Raw genomic sequence first — 20,193 nt, forward strand, 5'->3', positions numbered from 1 at the left:
TAGAGATGAGAGAGAGAGGAGAGAGAGAGAGAGATGAGAGAGAGAGAGAGAGAGAGAGATGAGAGAGGAGAGAGGAGAGAGAGGAGAGAGAGAGAGAGAGAGAGAGAGAGAGAGAGAGAGAGAGAGAGAGAGAGAGAGAGAGAGAGAGAGAGAGAGAGAGAGAAGAGAGAGAGAGAGAGAGAGAGAGAGAGAGAGAGAGAGAGAGAGAGAGAGAGAGAGAGAGAGAGAGAGAGAGCGCACCCATAGACCACTTGGTTGCAGCTGTTCTGTTTGGTGACACGTTGACAGTCATGCAGTTTCATTGTAAGCATTAGTATTTTCCATTGCTTCACAGAACTGAGGATGTCACCGTCTATTTTCTGTAGGAATTCAGAGCATTTGAACTGCTCCGTAGTGGACTGGACAGATCCAAATACCTACTTGTGAAAGAAGCAAAGATCATTGCAATGACTTGTACGCATGCTGCTTTGAAACGTCATGATTTAGTTGAGCTGGGTTTCAAGGTAATGCCGCTGTGGATGAAATGCCCAGACTTGTATGAACTGTGTGTCATTAGCTGTTGTTAGAGGGTTATAAAGACGACAAACAGGATAACGAATATATTGCAAAACAGCAACAAAAAAAAGAGGTGGATGCTGAATTTAATTGGCCACAACTTTATTGATTACTTACCTATGTGGGTGGAGATTCATGCACATAGGAGCAGTCTGGGGGAAGATTTATATTACTGTATCTGACATGGAACGAGGAACTGGACTGCCCATCCAGCCCCTTTTGTCCCTTAGGCGCTATGGCTCAGCCATCTGACTATCATGAAGCACAATAACATACTATTAGGATTAGTAAAGAGCAGGTCCCAGACACAGCAGCCATCCAGCATTTCTGGTCGACTCATGCCTTCACCCTCCAGGGTGGTAGCTGATTACTGACGTTGCCTTACTCTGAAATGTTCTTCTGTACTAGGCTACCTTCTGAAACTCCCCAGCCTGTAAGCCTATTCCTGTTCCCTACCTACTTTCTTTCGATATTCAGCGCAACAACAAAAATTCAGAATCTGTTAGCAGGTACCATGTAAATCTTGAAGTTATAATTGCAGACACGCTAGACCAAGAACATAATGTGGAAATAAAAAATTAATCAAAGAGCAATACCAAAAATACAGAAAAATCATTGAAACGAAAGTTGCATGCAGGATCCTGTCAGATTTGAGGTCTGTGTAGCTTAACTATACCCAGACTGGACACATCAGTTTCTTTCTTGAACCTTATTTTTATGCAAGTAAAAAATAGAATTCTGCTATCCAGAAAGCCAAATTTTGCAAGTTTTACTATTAGCAAAACACATTATGCATGCGCTATATTTTTAATAAATTATCAGAATCCATGTGCACACCAGTAAACAGGTAACTACCAAACTGAACTAATCATTCCCCCATTGAAATAAAAACAACTAACATACTTCTCTTCAACTTCCTAGTACGATAACATCCTAATGGAAGAGGCTGCTCAGATACTGGAAATTGAAACTTTTATACCACTTCTCTTACAGGTGAGAACACTGTCCTCACTTCAGTTTATGGTTCTTATTTTAATGTAATTATTTGTAATTCAGCTTCTCCATGTGAATAAAAAAATGTTTAACCATACATAAAAAAACAAAGAAGCACATCTGTAGGAACAGTGTAGCTGGTCCCATCTTGGTGTACAATAAGATTTCTTATCAAGAATGTGCCTTATGTATGAATCATTTGCACAGGGAAGAAGAACCCATTCCCCGCTTCTTGACTCACAATAGCTATAAAAGAAAAGACCGCAGTTGAGAATGTTGTGGGAAAGTGTATGTTCTTACTGTCAGGTGTTTATGCAGCTGTTCATTTTAGAAATACAGAAGAAAAGTGGGGCTATCATTTTTTTCTAGCCATGAAAGTAATATTGAGCATCGTATAGTAAATGTAGCTGAAATGTAGAACTCAAAAGTAACGATCGCTGATGGTTTTGTAGCACTTTAATCCTAGAATCTTGGTTGTTTTCAATAGAATCCTCAGGATGGATTCAGCCGACTGAAACGGTGGATTATGATTGGGGACCATCATCAGTTGCCACCAGTCATTAAAAACATGGCTTTTCAAAAATACTCCAACATGGAGCAGTCTCTTTTTACGCGCTTTGTCCGTGTGGGAGTGCCAACAGTTGACTTGGATGCTCAAGGAAGAGCAAGAGCAAGGTGAGGCAAAAGGAAAACATAACTTATAGGAGAAGGTCTCGCATGAAGGAAAAGCATCCCTACACATATTGAAGCCTGTCTTCAAGTCTATGTATGCATTAGGCCAATAATTACTATAACTAGTTTTTTCCTAGTGATGGACTTTATCTGTTGTCAGTTTCCTAATGGTTTACATGCTACCCTTGCCCTTCCACTGTCCTGGTTCTCACCAACAGATTCAGATTCAGGACTCTCAGTTCGGTTATTGCCAGTAGCTTTAATCCACAGGCTAGCACACGATTGGAACATAGATCAGATTTTAGATCATGCAGAGTTCAGATCACAGCAGGGCACTACCTGGCATGGCTACACAAGCAAAGACATTGTCACAATACTTGGCTCCTGAATCGATGGGGCGGGCATGTCTACTTGCATAGGACTTGTCTCACAGCTTAGGGCTGGGCAAGCAAGCGGACACTCCTACGAGTAGGCTGGTTTAATGAGCTCAGTCACACCTGTGCAGTCTCTGGCACATCCATGGCACCAGAAATGGAGATGACTCGGCACCTTCTCCAGCACTGGAGGCAGGTCAGCAGCAGGCAGCTGGGCCGGAAGGTGGAATGACCGCTGGAGGCAGGCCAGCAAGGGGATGGGCTAGCTGCTCAACCCCTTTGTTGGAGTCAACCAATACCTTGGGGGAGGAGCCTTCAATAGGTCGCTCACTGCCCCCCCCCACAGATCTCAAACCTCCCCTTTCTCAGACCAGTCCTGCCAAGAGTTCTCCAAAGGCTAATTGCTCTAATCCTATATTGCTCCACTGGCTGTGTCTCATCCTCTGATTGTTGCATCCTATTTCTTTTGTATGTGCCCTATGACATCCTGCAGCTGAATGTACTGAGCTAGCATCCTAATAAAAGTAACATGCAACCAGTATTCCTGTTGAAGACTAGCCGTAGCAGTTTTTTTGTCATTGATGGGTTTCAGCCTACCCTGGTAAGCTTAGGGGTATCACTGAGTCCTCAGCTGTGCCAGGAACCCCAAGCTGTGGCAGTGGTTAGAAACACATTTTATCACTTATAACCGGTTAAGGAAGCTGTGACCAGTTCTCCTTTCACTTGGATTTATTCTAATTCAACATTACGTTTGTGTTTTCTTAATCTTAAAAACAGACACCTGTGTGTGAGGCTGCTTGTGGAATGTATTTGGAAATTTAGCTGGAACAATGTGGAACGTTAGCTTCTTAAGATGAGTGGGGTTTTGCACATTTACACCTGTGCTTTGAAATCTGCATTTCCTCTCAGTCTGCTCCTTGGTACCTTGCCAGGTCCTGATTATTACCTATGGGTATCTAAATATTTCAGACCCTACAGGGGTCTGATTGTTCTGATTGTGCTCTGCTTTTATTGTGGTTCTTTTTAAAAATAAAAAAATGGTTCTCCCTACTTGTTCCTCACAGTGGCCCCAAATACTTGTTTTATTATAATGTATTTGCTTTTCACACACACAATTACTTTTAAAGTCAACATGGAGAGAAAGGAAAGGAATACCTTTAATCAAGATTGGGACTTATCAATAATTCTCTTCCTTTGCATTTTCCATAAAGCTTATGTAATCTCTACAACTGGCGTTACAAGAACCTGGGCAACTTGCCACATGTACAACTCTTGCCAGAATTCAGAACAGCAAATGCTGGTTTCCTGTATGACTTCCAGCTTATAAACGTAGAAGATTTCCATGGTGTAGGAGAATCAGAACCCAATCCTTATTTCTATCAGGTAAGAGAAACAATTCATAATAATTTATATATTCATATCACACTGTGTGATACGTGGGGAACAGCTGCAGCACTAGGGGGACTGAAGAAGACCTGCCCCAGGAGTGAGTATCTGAGCATCTGGGTGCCTGCTGCTTGCTCCTTTGGGTTACTGTCTCTTGAGACAGCCGAAGACCCTGGTAAGTGCTGCAAGGACTGGGACCCCCTGCCTGGCCCTTGCTCCAGAGAGTGGCTGAAGGTAATCTTGCAGCCTCTTGCATCAGCTCCTGGCTAGATCAGGAGGCATAAAAGCCCAGCTGCCCTTGGACAGCAGGTCTGACGCCGGCAGGGTCACCACCGAAGGGGAAACACCAAAGGGGATTGGCCCTGAGGGATTCCCTTAGGGAGTCCCGAGGGCGAGGGCACTACCCTCTTCTATTTCTTTTCTAACCAGTCTAGAGGAGATTGATAGTGGGGAGGGCATATGGCTCATGTGTAGTTCCTGTGCAGGGTGAGAGCCTGTGCAGTGAACTGAATGATAGGAGAAAGTCACCAGATGCCTTCAGAGTGACTGTAACTGGCAGACTGTAACTGGCAGAAGACTGGCCCTTCCTGGGTGTGAGACGGGGGGGAGTAGATGTGCCCTGTGTGAAAAATACTGAGTGGGTCTGACTGTTTCCAATTCTTGCAGAGGCCTACTGGGATAATTGGCTTGATAGGTTTTGTTGGTGGGCTGTTGTTGGGTTCACATCAGGTGTTTAGGAGGAGTCTTAGTAAGGAGGGATATGGGTGATGTCACCCCAATTTCAATGATCATGGGTAGAGGGAAGTATAGCCATGGGGAGGTGGTGGACTACCATACAAGACGAAGGCAAGGCTATCTATGCTTTGTTCCTTGCTGTCACTCCTCTCATGGATGGGTTCCTTGTTGTTCATCTGCTGTGCCCACTGGCCTTTGTGTGTTGTTTAACGCCAGATTGGTACACAGTAGGACCACACTCGTCCATGATTTGACCATGGATGAAGGTGCCAATTTCTTGTGCATCACTGAGACCTGGATGGGTGAGCTTGGAGGAGTTGATCTGATCCAGCTTTGCCTACCTGGACACTCCAGCACAGGCTGCAGGGATGGGGGGTAGGAGTTGCTGTGGTCAGAACTTCCATCTCTGTCACCAGGAAACCACTCTGTCTTGGAGCTGGCTGGGAGGGCCTGCACCTGGTGTCAGTGCAAGGAGACAGTAAACTAGGGTCCACCCTGCTGCTCGGCAGCTTCTCTGAATGAGCTGGCAAAGGCCATCTTGGCTGTGGTATTGGAGGAGCCCAGAAAAATACTCCTGAGTGATTTCAGTGTCCATGCTGAGGCTGCCTCTAGTGTTCCGGCTCGGGACTTCATGGCCTCCATGACGACCGTGGGGCTGTCTCAAGTTGTTACCGGCCCGACACATAGGGCACGGCACACCCCTGACTTGGTTTTTGTTCCAAATGGAGAAAGGGATGGTCTGGAGATAGGGGGGTAGATGTCACCCCATTGTCATGGTCAGACCACTTTCTGGTGAAGTTTAGACTTATGGCTCTGATCCGTCCCTGCAGGGGTGGTGGACAGATTAAGATGGTCCACCCCCGGAATCTAATGGAATCCACTGGATTCCTGAATGCCCTGGGGGAGTTCCCAGTAGATAGACAACAGGTGACCCTGTTGAAGCCTTTTTCACACTGTGGAACAGCGAGGCACATCAGACTCTTGACACAGTTGCTCCTGAGCACCCTCTCTGGCATTGTGGAGCCCAGTTTGCACCAGTGAGCTAAGGACAATGAAACAAGCTGGACGATGGCTAAAGGGCAAGTGGTGAAAGATGTGCTGTGAGACATATCTGGCATGAGTAAGACACCATAACCGTGCCTACTGTGTGACAGTGAGGGTGGTGAAGAAGGCCCACTTCTCTGCCTCCATTACATTCTCAAGCAGCCGTCCAATGAAGCTGTTCCATATTGTCAGGGGTCTGTTGGAATCACCTCCAGGAAATGGAGTTTTAGACCCTTTGGAGGCCCACTGTGAATTGTTTGCAAGGCACTTTTAAGGTAAAGTTGCTCGCCTCCATAGCGATCTTGATGCCCTATCCACATCTACTGTAGTCCCCAGTGAGGTGTCCAGTGCAACGTCTGCTGCAACCTCTTGGGAATGGTTTCACCTGATGCGGCCTGATGATGTGGACATGGTGCTTGCAATGATGCGGCCAGTAATGTGTCCTCTCAACCCTTGACCTTCTTGGCTTATTAAAACTTGCCAAGGGGGGTTGACCAAGTGGATCCAGGGTGTGGTCAATGCATCATTGCAGGAGGGAGTGGTTCCAGCTGCCCTTGAAGAGGTGGTGATCTGACTGCTCCTGAAAAAGCCCACCCTGGACCCATTGGTCTGCTGCAATTACTGACCAGTGGCAAATACCCCCTTCTTAGGGAAAGGGATTGAGAGGGATGTGGCACATCTATTGCAAGTACTCTTGGATGAAACAGATTATTTTGACCCATTCCAGTCTGGGTTCAGGTCTGAGTATGGGACTGAATCGGCCTTGGTCATCCTGATGCATAACCTTTATCAGGAGAAGGACAGGGGGAGTGCGACCCTGTTACTCTTACTTGATCTCTCAGTGGCTTTTTATACCATTGGCCATGGTATCCTTCTGGGCCAACTTGGTGAGATGGGTATTGGAGGCACTGATTTACCATGGTTTCGATCCTATCTCCAAGGTAGTTTTCAGAGAATAGCATTGAGTGATTGTATTTTGGCCCCGTGGCAGTTGTGCTGTGGAGTGCTGCAGGGTACCATCTTGTCCCCCATGCTGTTTAACATCTATGTGAAGCCCTTGGGAGCGGTCATCAGGAGATTTGGGGCGAGGTGTCAGCAGTACGCTGATGATAACCAGCTCTGTTTCTCTGTAACATCTGAATCGGGAGAGGCCGTGCAAGTCCTGGACCGCTGCCTGGACTCTGGTGGGCTGGATGAGGGCCAATAAACTGAGTCTGAATCCTAGCAAGACGGAGGCACTGTGAGTTGGTGGTTCCCGAGTTCAGATAATTGGTCAGTTGCCTGCTTTGGATGGGGTGGTACTTCCTCTGAAAGAGCAGGTCCGTAGTCTAGGAGTGCTCCTAGATCCATCTTTGTCGCTGGAGGCCCAGGTGGCTAGGAGTGCTTTTTACCCGCTTTGGCTGGTAAGACAACTGTGGCCTTTTCTGGACCAGCATAGCCTTGCCACTGTTGTCCACACACTGGTAACCTCCAGGCTGGACTACCGTAATACACTCTTATGTGGGGCTGCCCTTGATATTGGTCCGGAAGCTGTAGCTGGTGCAAAATGCGGCGGCGAGACTGCTCACTGGGGCAGGGTATTGCAAACTGCTGAAAGAATTGCACTGGCTGCTCATTTGCTACCTGGCCAAGTTCAAGGTTCTAATTTTGGTGTACAAAGCCCTATACAGCTTGGGACCAGGATACCTGAAAGACTGTCTTATATACCCAGTCGATCACTGCATTCTGCAGGTGAGGGCCACCTGCAGATACCATGTTCTCAGGAGGTCCATGCTGCACAACATAGGAAACACCTTTAGTGCGACAGCACCTACCATGTGGAATTTCCTCCACTTAAATATTAAACCGGTGCCATCTCTGTTACCTTTTCAGCACCTGTTGAAGACCTTCCTCTTTCAACAAGCCTTAACTTATCCCACTCTGCATCTCTGTTGGAAATGGTTTTTAATGTTTTTAAACCTTCTTTATTATTTTAAATGTTTTTAGCCTTTTTTCGAGAAAAAATATGTTTTGAACACTTTTTTAACAAAATGTTTTTAAAGATGTTTTGATGTAGTCAAAAAGTCTGTTTTTATGATGCTTTAAAGTGTTTTTAGTGTTTTTGTTTGCCACCCTGGGCTCCTCCTGGGAGGAAGGGCGGGATATAAATCAAATAATAAATAAAATGTGTTTTATCTGTGAAAACAGGATACAAATTTTTCCTTTTATAACATTAAATTTAACTGCAAGCAGTAAACAATAAAAATCTTTCCATCATTACCACAAGAAAATTGCTTGTGGTTTGGAGGTGATGGGGAGTGGTTCTGGTTAGTGCCACTTGGCTGAAAGTGGGAATGTTCCTTTCTGGGAGTGTTAAGCTAGAGGTAGCTGTAATTCAGTTGGGCTGCATTGGCATCAAAACACTTAAGAGCTTTCTTTGCCCTTGAAAGAGGGAGATCAATACCCGTGAATTTGCTCACAGTAAGCCAAATGATTGAGGCTTATATTACTCTTTAGAAAATGATTAAACTGCTGCTGAGATGTGGGTAAATTTGTGTACGCATGCATCTGTGTACTGCTGTAGTGTGTTGAGGTGAATGGGACTGACTGTAGAGGTATCTCTGGTCTTTGAATTTTGTTTTTCTGGAGCATAGAAACCTTTTGTGAAGTCATATCAAGGAAAGATCTTTGAGAGGCAGGAATCACGTTCCCATGTTGTGGTTTTTGTTACTTGTATATTCTTTTATCAGATGCATAAAACAAATTTATCTCTTTTGCAGAATCTTGGTGAGGCAGAATATGTCGTTGCACTGTTCATGTACATGTGTCTGCTAGGTTACCCTGCAGAGAAGATAAGTATCTTGACAACATATAACGGGCAGAAACACCTCATTCGGGATATTATAAACCAACGTTGTGGGAATAACCCAATGATTGGCAGACCAAATAAGGTAACATTCCCAGTACTATTCAGTTGCATTTTCTTTCTTTTCTACAAAATAAATATAAGTTAATGTATCTACTAGTATGATTCTAAGTTTGTGAATTGGTGGTATTGACTGCTGCCTGTGGATTGGATGTCACTGTGCTACTTTGTATAGTGGAATTCATTTGTTGGTTTTCCTGTCTAATGATGAGCCTAAAAAGTAAATTAGGCCTGGAGATTCTAGCTGGTGAATGATAGAATATAGCAAATTATGACATCAGGTTCATATGCAAATAGATTTTTGAGTCATTAGTTCACAAAAGGGATAGTTTTGCATTTTGAAGGAAAATATTTTAACTTTTCAAGACTTGTTCAAATTAAAAAATAAGCCCTGAAGTAGAGCATATAAGCAATTGTAATGGCTAATTACATTGCTTAGTTTTTCTAGTCGGTTCCCTGCCCCCAGCCATTCTGCCCTATTGCACTAGCTATAAGCAATATCAGTTAAGATTGGAAAAAACTGTAATCGTTAGTAGCCGCATTTCAGGAGTCAAATTACTATGCAAAAACATGACATATGGCACCTGTTAATTTTTTGAGAAAGGCATTACATTTGAAATAAACAAATTGTGCATTTTCTTTGCACTCTGAAAACAGTGTAGCAAAGGCAGACATCCCACAATTTCCAACATATTTTACCATTTTTCTTGTATATATACATATTTAAGCTTTTATGCATATGTTCCAGATATAAAACAGTTCCAGCTGTTGCATTTGTCACCACCTACCCCCCCCCCAATTATGCAGGCGTGATTTTTTGAAATGTTGGTTCTAACAACAGTGAGAGGTTTATCAAGCAATCCTTTGATCCCTGGGATGGCTACTGAGAGGCCACTGGATGCCATGGACCTCCCTCTCCATGTGCAGCAGTGCCAGAAACAAGGTGTTCTGAGGCACGTTGTGGGTGTTTTAAGGATCCACAGACTCTTCTGTTTCCCAGGCATGCTCCCAAAATAGCTATAGACATAAAATGAATACAAACCAGCAATAATAAGTATTATTGCTTATTAATATTATTATGCTGGAGTATTGTTAGAGTTCTGGGTCTGTTTTACTCTTTGTTTTAGTACCTTTTTTTCTATTTCCGGTTTTTATTGTTGTAAGCCTCTTCGGATGGACTTTGCCCAGAAAAGCAACACATAAATACTTTAAAATAGAATACATAAATAAAATAATAATGCAGCAATGCCCAGCCCCCCGATACTAAAATATAGAACCTGACTGCAACCAAAATCATCAGCAAAAGAATAAAACTTAGAAAAGACACTTGGAAATAAGTGAGTCTTTATAGGCAAGTTTAGGACTTTCCTAACATCTAGAGAGATGGAGCCTGTTGAATCACAGGGGGGCAGTTTTCCAGAGGTATGGGGCCACTGCAGAAAAAGCCCTCTCCCTTGCACCCACCAACCTAGCTGTCCTGAGAATGCCTCTGACTGCCTAGACGTGCTTCAACTGCCTAGCTCCCACCAATACCAGGATAGCTGAACACTAAACTGGCTTAAAGTTTCCAAATTACCTTTGGAATGCACAAGTCTCACTGACATGAATAAGGATAGAGAACACATCTGTGGGGTTTTTGCTCTAGATTTACCATTGAAAACTATCTGGATTGTGCCCAATAGTGGTGATAGGAGTAGAGTCTTGAAGCATGCACAAAGGCTAACAGGGAGGTACCAGAGCATCTGATACTATTTTTCTGAAATCACCCCTTACCATTCCATCAGCAGTTGCTTTCTGAAGACCACAGTTTCCAGAACCATGTGGGGCACTTAGATGTAGGGATGGACAGTTCACTCTATTTCTGCTCCATGTCAATTTTGCTTGTGTTTATTCATAACTCTGTTATATCCAATTTCCTTATTAATATGCTGATTTTTTTAAAAAACAGTACAAACATTTGTATTGAAATACATTTTATCACAAAATACATACCGTATATTCCTGCGTATAAGACGACCCCCAACTTTTCCAGTTAAAATATAGAGTTTGGGATATACTCGCCGTATAAGACTACCCCTGCTTATGACATTCAAGCGATGTACCTTACCGGCGATTGGCTGGTTGTTGTATACAAAGCCTATCGTGCAAAGGCAAGAATGTCTTTGAAGTCAAGACTAGGGGCGTCAGGCCCCTCCCACTCTCCAGTTCATTCTTGCCTTCGTACGAACAAGACTGAGATCCTATAGCGTAGCTTAGCTAAGTCTCTGTGTGTATTTTGTGTGTATTTGTCTGACAGGGTGTGGAGGATTTGTTACTTGTGCGTTTACCAAGTTTTTTCCCTTCCCTCTGTCTTGTTTCTAACGTTGTTGTTATTCCTGGGGAACTCCCTTGGGGGGGGGGATTCTTCCTGACCCGGGTCGCTAATTTTTCCTGTTTTTCGTCTAACGGCCATCAGAGAGACTGTGGCTGCGGTTCTCTCTATTCCCAGCGGGAGCTTGCGGCTGCAACTCCCGCCGTTACCCCCCGTTTGCCCAAGTTCTCCCCGGGAGCCTTTTGTGGCTTCTCCCTCCTGTATCTGGCCGTTTCGAGTCAATTCATCTCAGGCTCTGCCGAGGCTTCCCTCCTCACGGCAGTAACGCCGTTTCGAGTCAATTCGTCTCAGGCTCTGCCGAGGCTTCCCTCCTCACGGCAGTAACGCCGTTTCGAGTCAATTCGTCTCAGGCTCTGCCGAGGCTTCCCTCCTCACGGCAGTAACTCCGTTTCGAGTCAATTTCATCTCAGGCTCTGCCGAGGCTTCCCTCCTCACGGCAGTAACTTCTTGAGCCTCGCTGCGTTGCCTTCCTCGCCGCGACGGTCACTCTGGACAGCGGCTGCGACTGCTTCCACTCCCGCTGCAGCTTTTTTTTTTACTTAATTTTCCCGCTCTTTTTCAGCACCCGGCGTATAAGACGACCCCCGACTTTTGAGAAGATTTTCCTGGGTTAAAAAGTCGTCTTATACGCCAGAATATACGGTATTTAAATACGTATTTTATCTCAATGCCCACATTTCTAACATTGTATCCTAAAATGAACATTTTTGAACATTTTTAAACCTGAGAACACCATAGAAAAATTCAGAAGAGTAAGAAATCAAAAGGGTAATTACATTCCAATCTGTATATTAGTCTGGAAGGTACCAGTTATGGTCAGTTCACTTAAATATGTGGACAAACAAAATTCTTCTCCACCCCTATTCAAAAGCTCTGTTAGTGCTTGCAAAATCCTCTGGATTGTGCCTCATATATGTGTGAGTTTTCATGATTAAGAATGGCATTTTCACTGTTGCGTACTCCTGCGTGTACATTTTCAGCATCTTTTCAAAAAGAAACCTTTCAGCTCAGCACCAAAAGACCAGTTTGCTTTCCCCAGCCTATGAAGCTTTACTTCATAGTTAATTTTTCAAATATTCTTTTGAAATCTCATTAAGATGCCAGTAAATTAACACTCTTCGTGTTTCCACTAGGTAACAACTGTGGATAGGTTTCAGGGTCAGCAAAATGATTATATCATTCTTTCACTTGTGCGAACTAAGGCAGTTGGACACTTAAGGTATGTAATAATGTATCTTCATACAATGCAATATCCAGTTCTACCACAAGGGGAGTGCTCATAAACAGGGGGTTCATGTAGACCTCAATAGAGCTCTGTTTATCTCTCTCCCAGTCATTAGTCAGAAGCTCTGTTTGTGCATGTAGAATCCTCTGGATTACACCCAATACGTGTATGAAGTTCATTATTTACTATTCCACAGTGAGCTTCTTAATAACAAAACTCATACACACTGGCACCATAAATGCAATTGGGTACCACTGGTGTTAAAACACATCTGGTATTGACATTTGCAACGGTGACTGTTCAACCTGCACTTTAGTATTATATGACTGATGATAACACTCACATATTATTTTATTTTATTTATATCCTGCTCTTCCTCCCGGCAGGAGCCCATATAATGGATCCACGGAGAATAATTTGGGATCCTTATCTCTTATCTAAGAGTTGAGTCCACTGTGGTCAGCGGCATATCCAGAGCTTCATAGGCAAAAATATGAATGGTGGGGCAGGGTTTGGAGAGGTAGAGGATTAGAAATCTTTTAACAGCTGAAGGTGAAACAAGGAAAATTAGAAATTTTCTTCCATCAGAGCAATCTAGCCCTAGAACTTCCTGATGGTGCTTAAAATCTTATCCCTGTGACTTCAGGCATATCGCTCCTTTGGAAAAGGCCACAGCTCAATAATAGAGCACATGCTATGCATGCATCAGGTCCCAGGTTTCAGTCCCCATTATCCAGGTGAAGCTGGGAAAGACCAGTGGAGAAACCCGACAAGGAAAGAAATGTGTGTCTTCCAATACCTTAATTGTTGAAAAAGCTCTGTTTTGAGTGATCTTAATATTGTTCCAGTGATTGTGAAGATCCAGGAGTAAATAAGGTATTGTGGTTGATTCTAATAGCGTCCCAATTTCATTTTTATTTCTTGAAGGGATGTTCGGCGTTTGGTGGTTGCTATGTCAAGAGCCAGACTTGGGCTTTATATTTTTGCAAGAGTATCACTGTTCCAGAATTGCTTTGAGCTGACTCCAGCTTTCAGCCAGCTCACCGCTCGCCCTCTTCAACTGCATATAATCCCTACAGAGTATTTTCCAGCAGTCCGGCAGGTACGACTACTTGTCTTGAATTATGTATATAGAGTATAGTTAAATTGAAACATGGGGTTGTATCCAGTAGTGTGTGAGCAGAGTTCCACTCACACGGCAGGAGTTCTCTTTCCCTTGTGTGCTCTCCAGATCTGCCCCAGAGGATCCTCCAACGCTCTGGAGCAGATTTTGAGGATGCATTGGGGGGGCTGCAGAAGGGAGGAGAGAAAGGAAGTTGCATTCTGCAAGTGGAAGTCTGTTGTGTGAGCAGAACTGCAGAGTTGGATACAGGCTAAAAGCCATAGCTCAGTGGTAGAGCATCTACTTTGCATGTAGAAGGTCCCAGGTTCAATCTCCAGATAGGACTGGGAGAGACTCCTGACTGAAATCCTGGAGAGCCGCTGCTAATCAGTGTAAACAGTACTGAGCTCGATGGACCAATGGTCTGACTCAGTATAAGGCACTTTCCCATGGTCCCATTTTCCTCTTTTAGGACTTAAGTGTTACTTGTAGGATTTTGATTCATTTACCTTGCTACAAATGTGCTCTTGTGTTCGTTTTTGCTTTAAATCTCTCACCTGTACTTTTTCCCTGTCCCTTAGAATGGAGAACACCCATCTCACCAAGTGCATGTTATAAAGAATATGCCTCAGATGGCCAATTTTGTGTACAACATGTACATGCATATGATACAGACTTCACGCCAACACAGACAGGTAAACATTACTGAAAACTGAGAAAGCGTACTTGTAAATGCTTTGAGTGAAAAGACTCAATGGTTTCTAAAAACAAATGTCTGATGTCTTACTTTGAATAACTTGCAAAAGCAGGATTTCTGAAGTCTGTCATATGATTCGTTCAGTACCTTTCACAATAATTTAAGAGTCTTCATGCAGCGTAACAATTTAAACCTATTTTTACAGAACAGAATGACAAGGCAAGGGCAGAGGACATAAAAGAATTGGAATCAATTGACTTGAGTTGTTTAAGTCCATTGATTTCAGTGGGTCTGCTCTGAGTATGTCTGTTAATCACCCAGTGTATTCACAAAATGTTTGAAGTCGGTTAATCCAACAATAGTGGCTTCAAATTGATCTTTACACTGATTAGATCTATTATAATGATTTATCATCTTTTCCACCTTTGTTATAGTACCATTCATCTATCTTCCATCTGGTAAAGAATTGTGGAGTGCAATGTATCAATACTGTGAGCAAAAGAAATGGCTTATATATGAATGAATTGATGACGATAATGAAATTTGCTACCAAATAATTAGGTGTTCAGTAACAGCCTCTTCTTACATTACCAGAGTAGTGTGGCTGCTGTTTTCCTCCTGGCTCCATCCCATACTTTTTTGTTGTTGTCTGTATACAGAAAATGACATAGGACAAGCTGCTGATGTGATTACACCTTGTGGTAGCTGTATTTATTTGGTTTTTTATCCGATCCTTCATCCTAAGGTCACAGTGTGGGTTAGCTGAATGACAGTAGAAACAAATTACAAACCAAACACAGAATCTAAATGCTAAAATATCTAAAGCCAACATGCAAAACTCTCAATCCGATAAAAGGCCTTCCAGAACAATGGTGTCACTGCTGAGAAAGCCCTGTTCCAGGTTCCGGCTGGCTGAATCTCATGATGATGGAACAGGGCTTTCCTAGGTGGTCTCAGGCAGGATGGTATTGTGAGAGGCACTCTTTCAGGTCATTTCACATACTATGCGTCACCATCCTCTTACACGATTGCCTCCTATATTCAGATGTTACTGAAACTATGTGGGGTGAAGTTGCAGGGAAGCTGTAACTAGGCTGCTCCAGTGAAAAAAGAACCAGCCCCAAGAATGGTGTTACCAGTGACCACACTAGTGTGCCTGTCTCTTATCTTTGGTCATGGAAACAAACTGATAAAATTCTCATTTGACAGAAATTGGGGAAGTCTGTTTCTGTGATTTGCATTAGGGATGGGCACTGGGAGAGAATAACTGGAGTTTTAGAGCAATAATTCACACATGGCCTATTCTTGTATTGTCTTGCTCACAATAGTACTTGCGATGTCTGTCCTGTTTTTCCAGCTGCCCGTCACTACCTCTTTGGAAAATCAGCCATACCTGCGGTTTTGCTCTTGGAGGCTTTTGTTTCCTGAGGTTTTTTATTGGTTGCTGAAATATTTTTTCTTCTTGCCTTGTTTTTTTGCTGGTTGTTGGACTATGATTTAAATTATATGGCAGGTGGCATTTTTTTAAATAATCTGTGCTGAATTTTATTTACTGCCCTAGGGGCCCATTTATTATTTTGAATAATAAACTGCTAGAATAGGGTTGTTGATATGAATGGGAACTGCATGGACCAAATCCTTTGAAGAACTGGCTTCAAGCGCAGTTTATGTTCAGCGCCACTCACAGACTCTGGTGAAATGACTGAATAACCTTGTAAGTCTGTAATTCATGCAGACTTGCAGCAAATGCTCTGGTGTATGTTCTTCATAGCACTATTAAGATGTTATTTTTAACATCGTATTAGTCCATACTTACAAAAAGAATCAAATGACCATAATCATGCATGGATAAAAATTGTACCAGCTGCATCGCAGAAGGAGTCCCAGTTTGTATCCGGCAGCATGAAATATATATTTTTCCAAGGACAAAGGAATCCCTAATTTGAGAGATTCAGCTTTTCTAAATGCCTATAATTAGTCTCCCAAAAATAGCACTTTTGGCCACATATTAAGAGATCTAGATATAGTAATTTCAAAGTTTGAATGCCATTCTCAAAATCTCTCATGATATAGCTGTCAGAAATATGAGTAAATAGAATTTCAGTTTGTGTGCATAAATTCTAGTGTGAAAGAGAGCTAGAATAGTGTAGGAGATGCAGAGAAGGGGGTGGGATTCTCTGCTGTCTTTCCAGCATCAAGACTAGTATGCCCACCTCTTTCCAATAGAAGTGAAGGAGCAGAAAAGTTGAGAGAAGAGGGTATATGGGTTATTTGAAAAAAATATTTGTAGGCTGCCATTCCAGGCAATGCTCCTCCCCAGTGGTTTACAGCAATAAAAATTACTTCATTTTATGAAAATATTTTATTGATATTTCCAAGATACATGCAATGCAGATTTTAAAATAACAATAAAAATTACAAGATACCAACAATAACAACCGTCATCAAATCCCCCCCCAAAGAAAAAAGAGACTAGCCAATAAAAATAGCCAGCCAATGAAAACACTTTCCACAGTGTTTTCATACTAGGGTACTGAATGTGGATCTTCTTAGTTGGCCAAATTGATCCTAACTCGCATTTCCACTGGGGTTGACCCTGAAGATCAGCCTGTGGAGTGACTGCCTCGTCCATCGCAATACTGTGTTTCACTGTGGTGCACTTTTCCTTTTGACTACTGTGCGTCATGGAAGCCCCAGAGCTAGCAGAGAGTTGTGCTACTTTCGTGGGGGTTCCAGGTTAATGAATGGGCTTTGGATGTCGTTTATTCATGCATATCCTAACGTGCCCATTTCCCCTCACCTTCTGCCAGCTGAACAACAGTGCTGGTGTCCAGCTGACAAACCTCCATCTCCACCAGCAGATCAGCACTTGCACTTGCATCACAATCGGGCTTCAGGACTGGTCATGGAACTGAAACAGCCTTGGTCGCTCTGGTGGATGATTTGAGGAGGGCGTTGGATAGGGGAGAACACTCATTCCTCGTCCTCCTGGATCTCTCAGCGGCTTTCGATACCGTTGACCACGGTATCCTCTTGGATCGCCTGGAGGGAATGGGAATTGGAGGCACTGTTCTATGGTGGTTCCGTTCCTATCTCTCTGACAGGCACCAACGGGTGGCATTGGGAGAGGAGGTTTCACACCCTTGGCCTCTTAATTGTGGTGTGCCACAGGGTACTATCCTCTCTCCCATGCTATTTAACATCTATGTAAAGCCGCTGGGGGCCATCATCAGGAGATTTGGGTTGCAGTGTCACCAATATGCGGATGACACTCAGCTCTATTTCTCATTTAAGTCCTCACCGGAGTTGGCTGTGGATACTATTTCCAAGTGTTTGGAGTCCGTAAGTGAATGAATGGGGTAAGATTGCCCCTAAAGGACCAGGTTCGCAGCCTCGGGGTCATTCTTGACTCCCAGCTGTCCATGGAGGGTCAGGTGTCAGCAGTGAGCCGGGCAGCTTGGTATCAATTACATCTGATACAGAGGCTGTGACCCTACCTTCCGGTCCATCTGCTCCCGCGGGTGGTGCATGCTCTGGTCTCCTCTCGCTTAGACTACTGTAATGCGCTCTACTCTGGACTACCCTTGAAGACGGTTCGGAAATTACAACTGGTACAGAATGCGGCAGCACGGTTGATCAAGAACGGCCGCCGGCGGGATCATATCTCTCCAGTGCTAGAAGATCTACACTGGCTACCAGTTGTCTACCGAGCCCAATTCAAGGTGTTGGTGTTAACCTTTAAAGCCCTATACGGTTTCAGTCCAGTTTATCTAAAGGAGCGCCTCCTGCATCACCAAATATGCCGCCTGACGAGATCAGCCTCACAAGACCTTCTCTCGGTCCCACCAGTTAAGACAGCTAGGCTGGTGCGGACCAGAGAGAGGGCATTCTCGATTGTGGCCCCCACCCTCTGGAATTCTCTCCCATATGACCTTCGCCATGCCCCCTCCCTGGTAGGTTTTCGCCAAGGATTAAAAACGTGGCTGTTTCAGCGGGCATACAGGATTCCTAGGTAATTTTAGTTTTTGACGTACAGAAGTGGGTGGGCTGATTATCTGAAGACTGATGTTATAATTGTATTTATATGTTGTATTTATTTTAATCTATGTACGCCGTTCATTCGGCCAGATAGGCGGCCTAAAAATAATTTTTTTTTTATTATTATTATTATTATTATTCCTAAGGCTCCTCAGTTAGCTTTACAGTGGGGTTAAAATTGCTCCCCAAGTCAGCAAATCAAATAAACTTTTAAATTTAATGTTTAATCCTCCATTCTAGGTACCAGCTTGGTCTCTTCACATGTTACATTCTCTTGTACCATAAGCAACAACTCAGGGATCAGCCCCTGTGTTTTCCCGATCTGTCTCTTGTTCCCTGCATTGTGCATAAAAGGTTACCTCCAAAGCAAGAGACTCAAATAGATTTCTTGGTTTAGAAGTTCCTTCTACATACAATGAAAGGAGGGGGGCAGGAATTGTGAGGTCCAGAACCTTCCCCAAGTCGGTCCATTGATGGGATGAGGAGGGTTAATATCTAGAATCTCACAGTGGTGGGATTCCTGGTGCAAAATCAGGCTGCTGTCCGTCACACACTCACCTGAGAGTAAGTCCAACTCAGTAGGAGATATAGAGGATTAGAGTTAATCCTCGCACCATACATTATGTTCTCAAAAGTGCTATAACAATTAAATAAATGCACACACACACATATTTCACAGTTTTCATCCCACCCAATATGCTTGTTTTTTGAAGTCAGTTTCCTTTTCAAGAATTCAGTAAATTGTCTCATTAGTAGCTAGCCTTTTTGAAATTGTGTCTCTTACTTGTAGAATCCCATGTCAAAGAATATATTATCACATAGCTTACTATGATTGCTTATAAGCTCTCAAATAAGTCAGTAGCAATAACTGTCAGCAAGTAGTACATGGAGAATTTCTGAGAAGCAGCATCTGAATTTGCATGCTAGTATAGTTTTATTGAATTGTATTGAAGTCTTCTGATCTAGGATGCCTAGTTTGTCTTTTATTTGGATTCCTGCATTGAGCAGGGGGTTGGACTTGATGGCCTTATAGGCCCCTTCCAACTCTACTATTCTATGATTCTATGAAATTGTGTTCAGATGTAAGTCTATTAAAAAACAAAACAAAATGCAAGCATTAATGAATTGTTTCATTTTGTTTTTCTTAGCAGGATTTACTGCCCCCTCCAACACTTGTTGAAGAAAGTGAAATGCTTCAGTCTCAAGAAAGTGAAATAGTTCAGAGCAAAGAACTTGAAATGGAAACAGAAACTGAAATCAAATGCACACCAATGGAAACTGTGGAAGAGAAAGTTTTGGATGAGAAACAAAAGATAGCAGAGGAAATTGAGGAACAACATCGGAAAATGCCCGAGCATCCTGGGAGAGACAGTGATAGTGAAGATAGTGAAACAGAAGATGGCTCTGAGAAATGAACTTTTCCTTTTCCAGCAGATGAACAGATGACCAAAGTTGTGTATATCCACCAAATTCTTTAGTGGGCAAGACAGACAACCATTAAACAAAAGTAAATATTAATGATACTTTTAAGTATCATTTCTCTCTAGCTTAAGTATAACAACTGAATCATTAGCATGGTTGTAGTCAAAGGACTGCAGACGGAATTGCATCTCATGTTTGCACTTGTATTATGTATTTAGTAAAGTATTTTTAAACCAATTTCTTTGAGCCCCCCCTCCTTTGTACTATAACGTTCAATTTTAAAAAGTTTTCCAGTCAGGTATTTTTTTCTCATCCAATATAATATAGATAGCAGGTGTGTACACAGACCACAATATTTGGTTCATGGTCTGATTTCATTCTTTGCAAAAGATCACAATGTGGTCCAAAGAACGTCAGAGATTGTCTGATTCAGTTCAGGGTCCGAATCCAAATCCCAATTCAGAAAAATGAAGCTTTGTGTCTCCCCAGATACTAAGAGGACATTAAAACTCAGCTGTAGCTTTTTTCTTTTTTTTTACAGGATTGGATAAAATTTTCAAACTTGGTAGCCTCTCCTGAGTGGATAGTGCCTGCCAAATTAGAGACAAATCGATCCAGAGAGTTTTGTTCTGGGCATGTTATAAAGGGCCCCACTCCCAGGGGAACCTTTTGTT

The 20,193-nt window shown here is 43.0% G+C and overlaps 1 protein-coding gene across 1 annotated transcript in view; it reads left to right on the plus strand.

Moving 5' to 3' along the window:
- AQR (aquarius intron-binding spliceosomal factor) overlaps positions 1-19,756 on the plus strand; it is a 78,418-nt gene extending 58,662 nt beyond the window's left edge. The window contains exons 25-34 of the mRNA XM_061612804.1: positions 297-303; positions 366-503; positions 1,477-1,548; positions 2,036-2,223; positions 3,806-3,977; positions 8,519-8,689; positions 12,169-12,254; positions 13,188-13,362; positions 13,944-14,057; positions 19,246-19,756. Coding sequence (XP_061468788.1) covers positions 297-303; positions 366-503; positions 1,477-1,548; positions 2,036-2,223; positions 3,806-3,977; positions 8,519-8,689; positions 12,169-12,254; positions 13,188-13,362; positions 13,944-14,057; positions 19,246-19,512 — 1,390 coding nt within the window. The 3' untranslated portion in view covers positions 19,513-19,756. The remainder of the gene's footprint in view (positions 1-296; positions 304-365; positions 504-1,476; positions 1,549-2,035; positions 2,224-3,805; positions 3,978-8,518; positions 8,690-12,168; positions 12,255-13,187; positions 13,363-13,943; positions 14,058-19,245) is intronic.
- The last annotated feature ends 437 nt before the right edge of the window (positions 19,757-20,193 follow it).

This window comes from Rhineura floridana, chromosome 2 (genome assembly GCF_030035675.1).
Source record: "Rhineura floridana isolate rRhiFlo1 chromosome 2, rRhiFlo1.hap2, whole genome shotgun sequence".
NCBI lineage: Eukaryota > Metazoa > Chordata > Lepidosauria > Squamata > Rhineuridae > Rhineura > Rhineura floridana.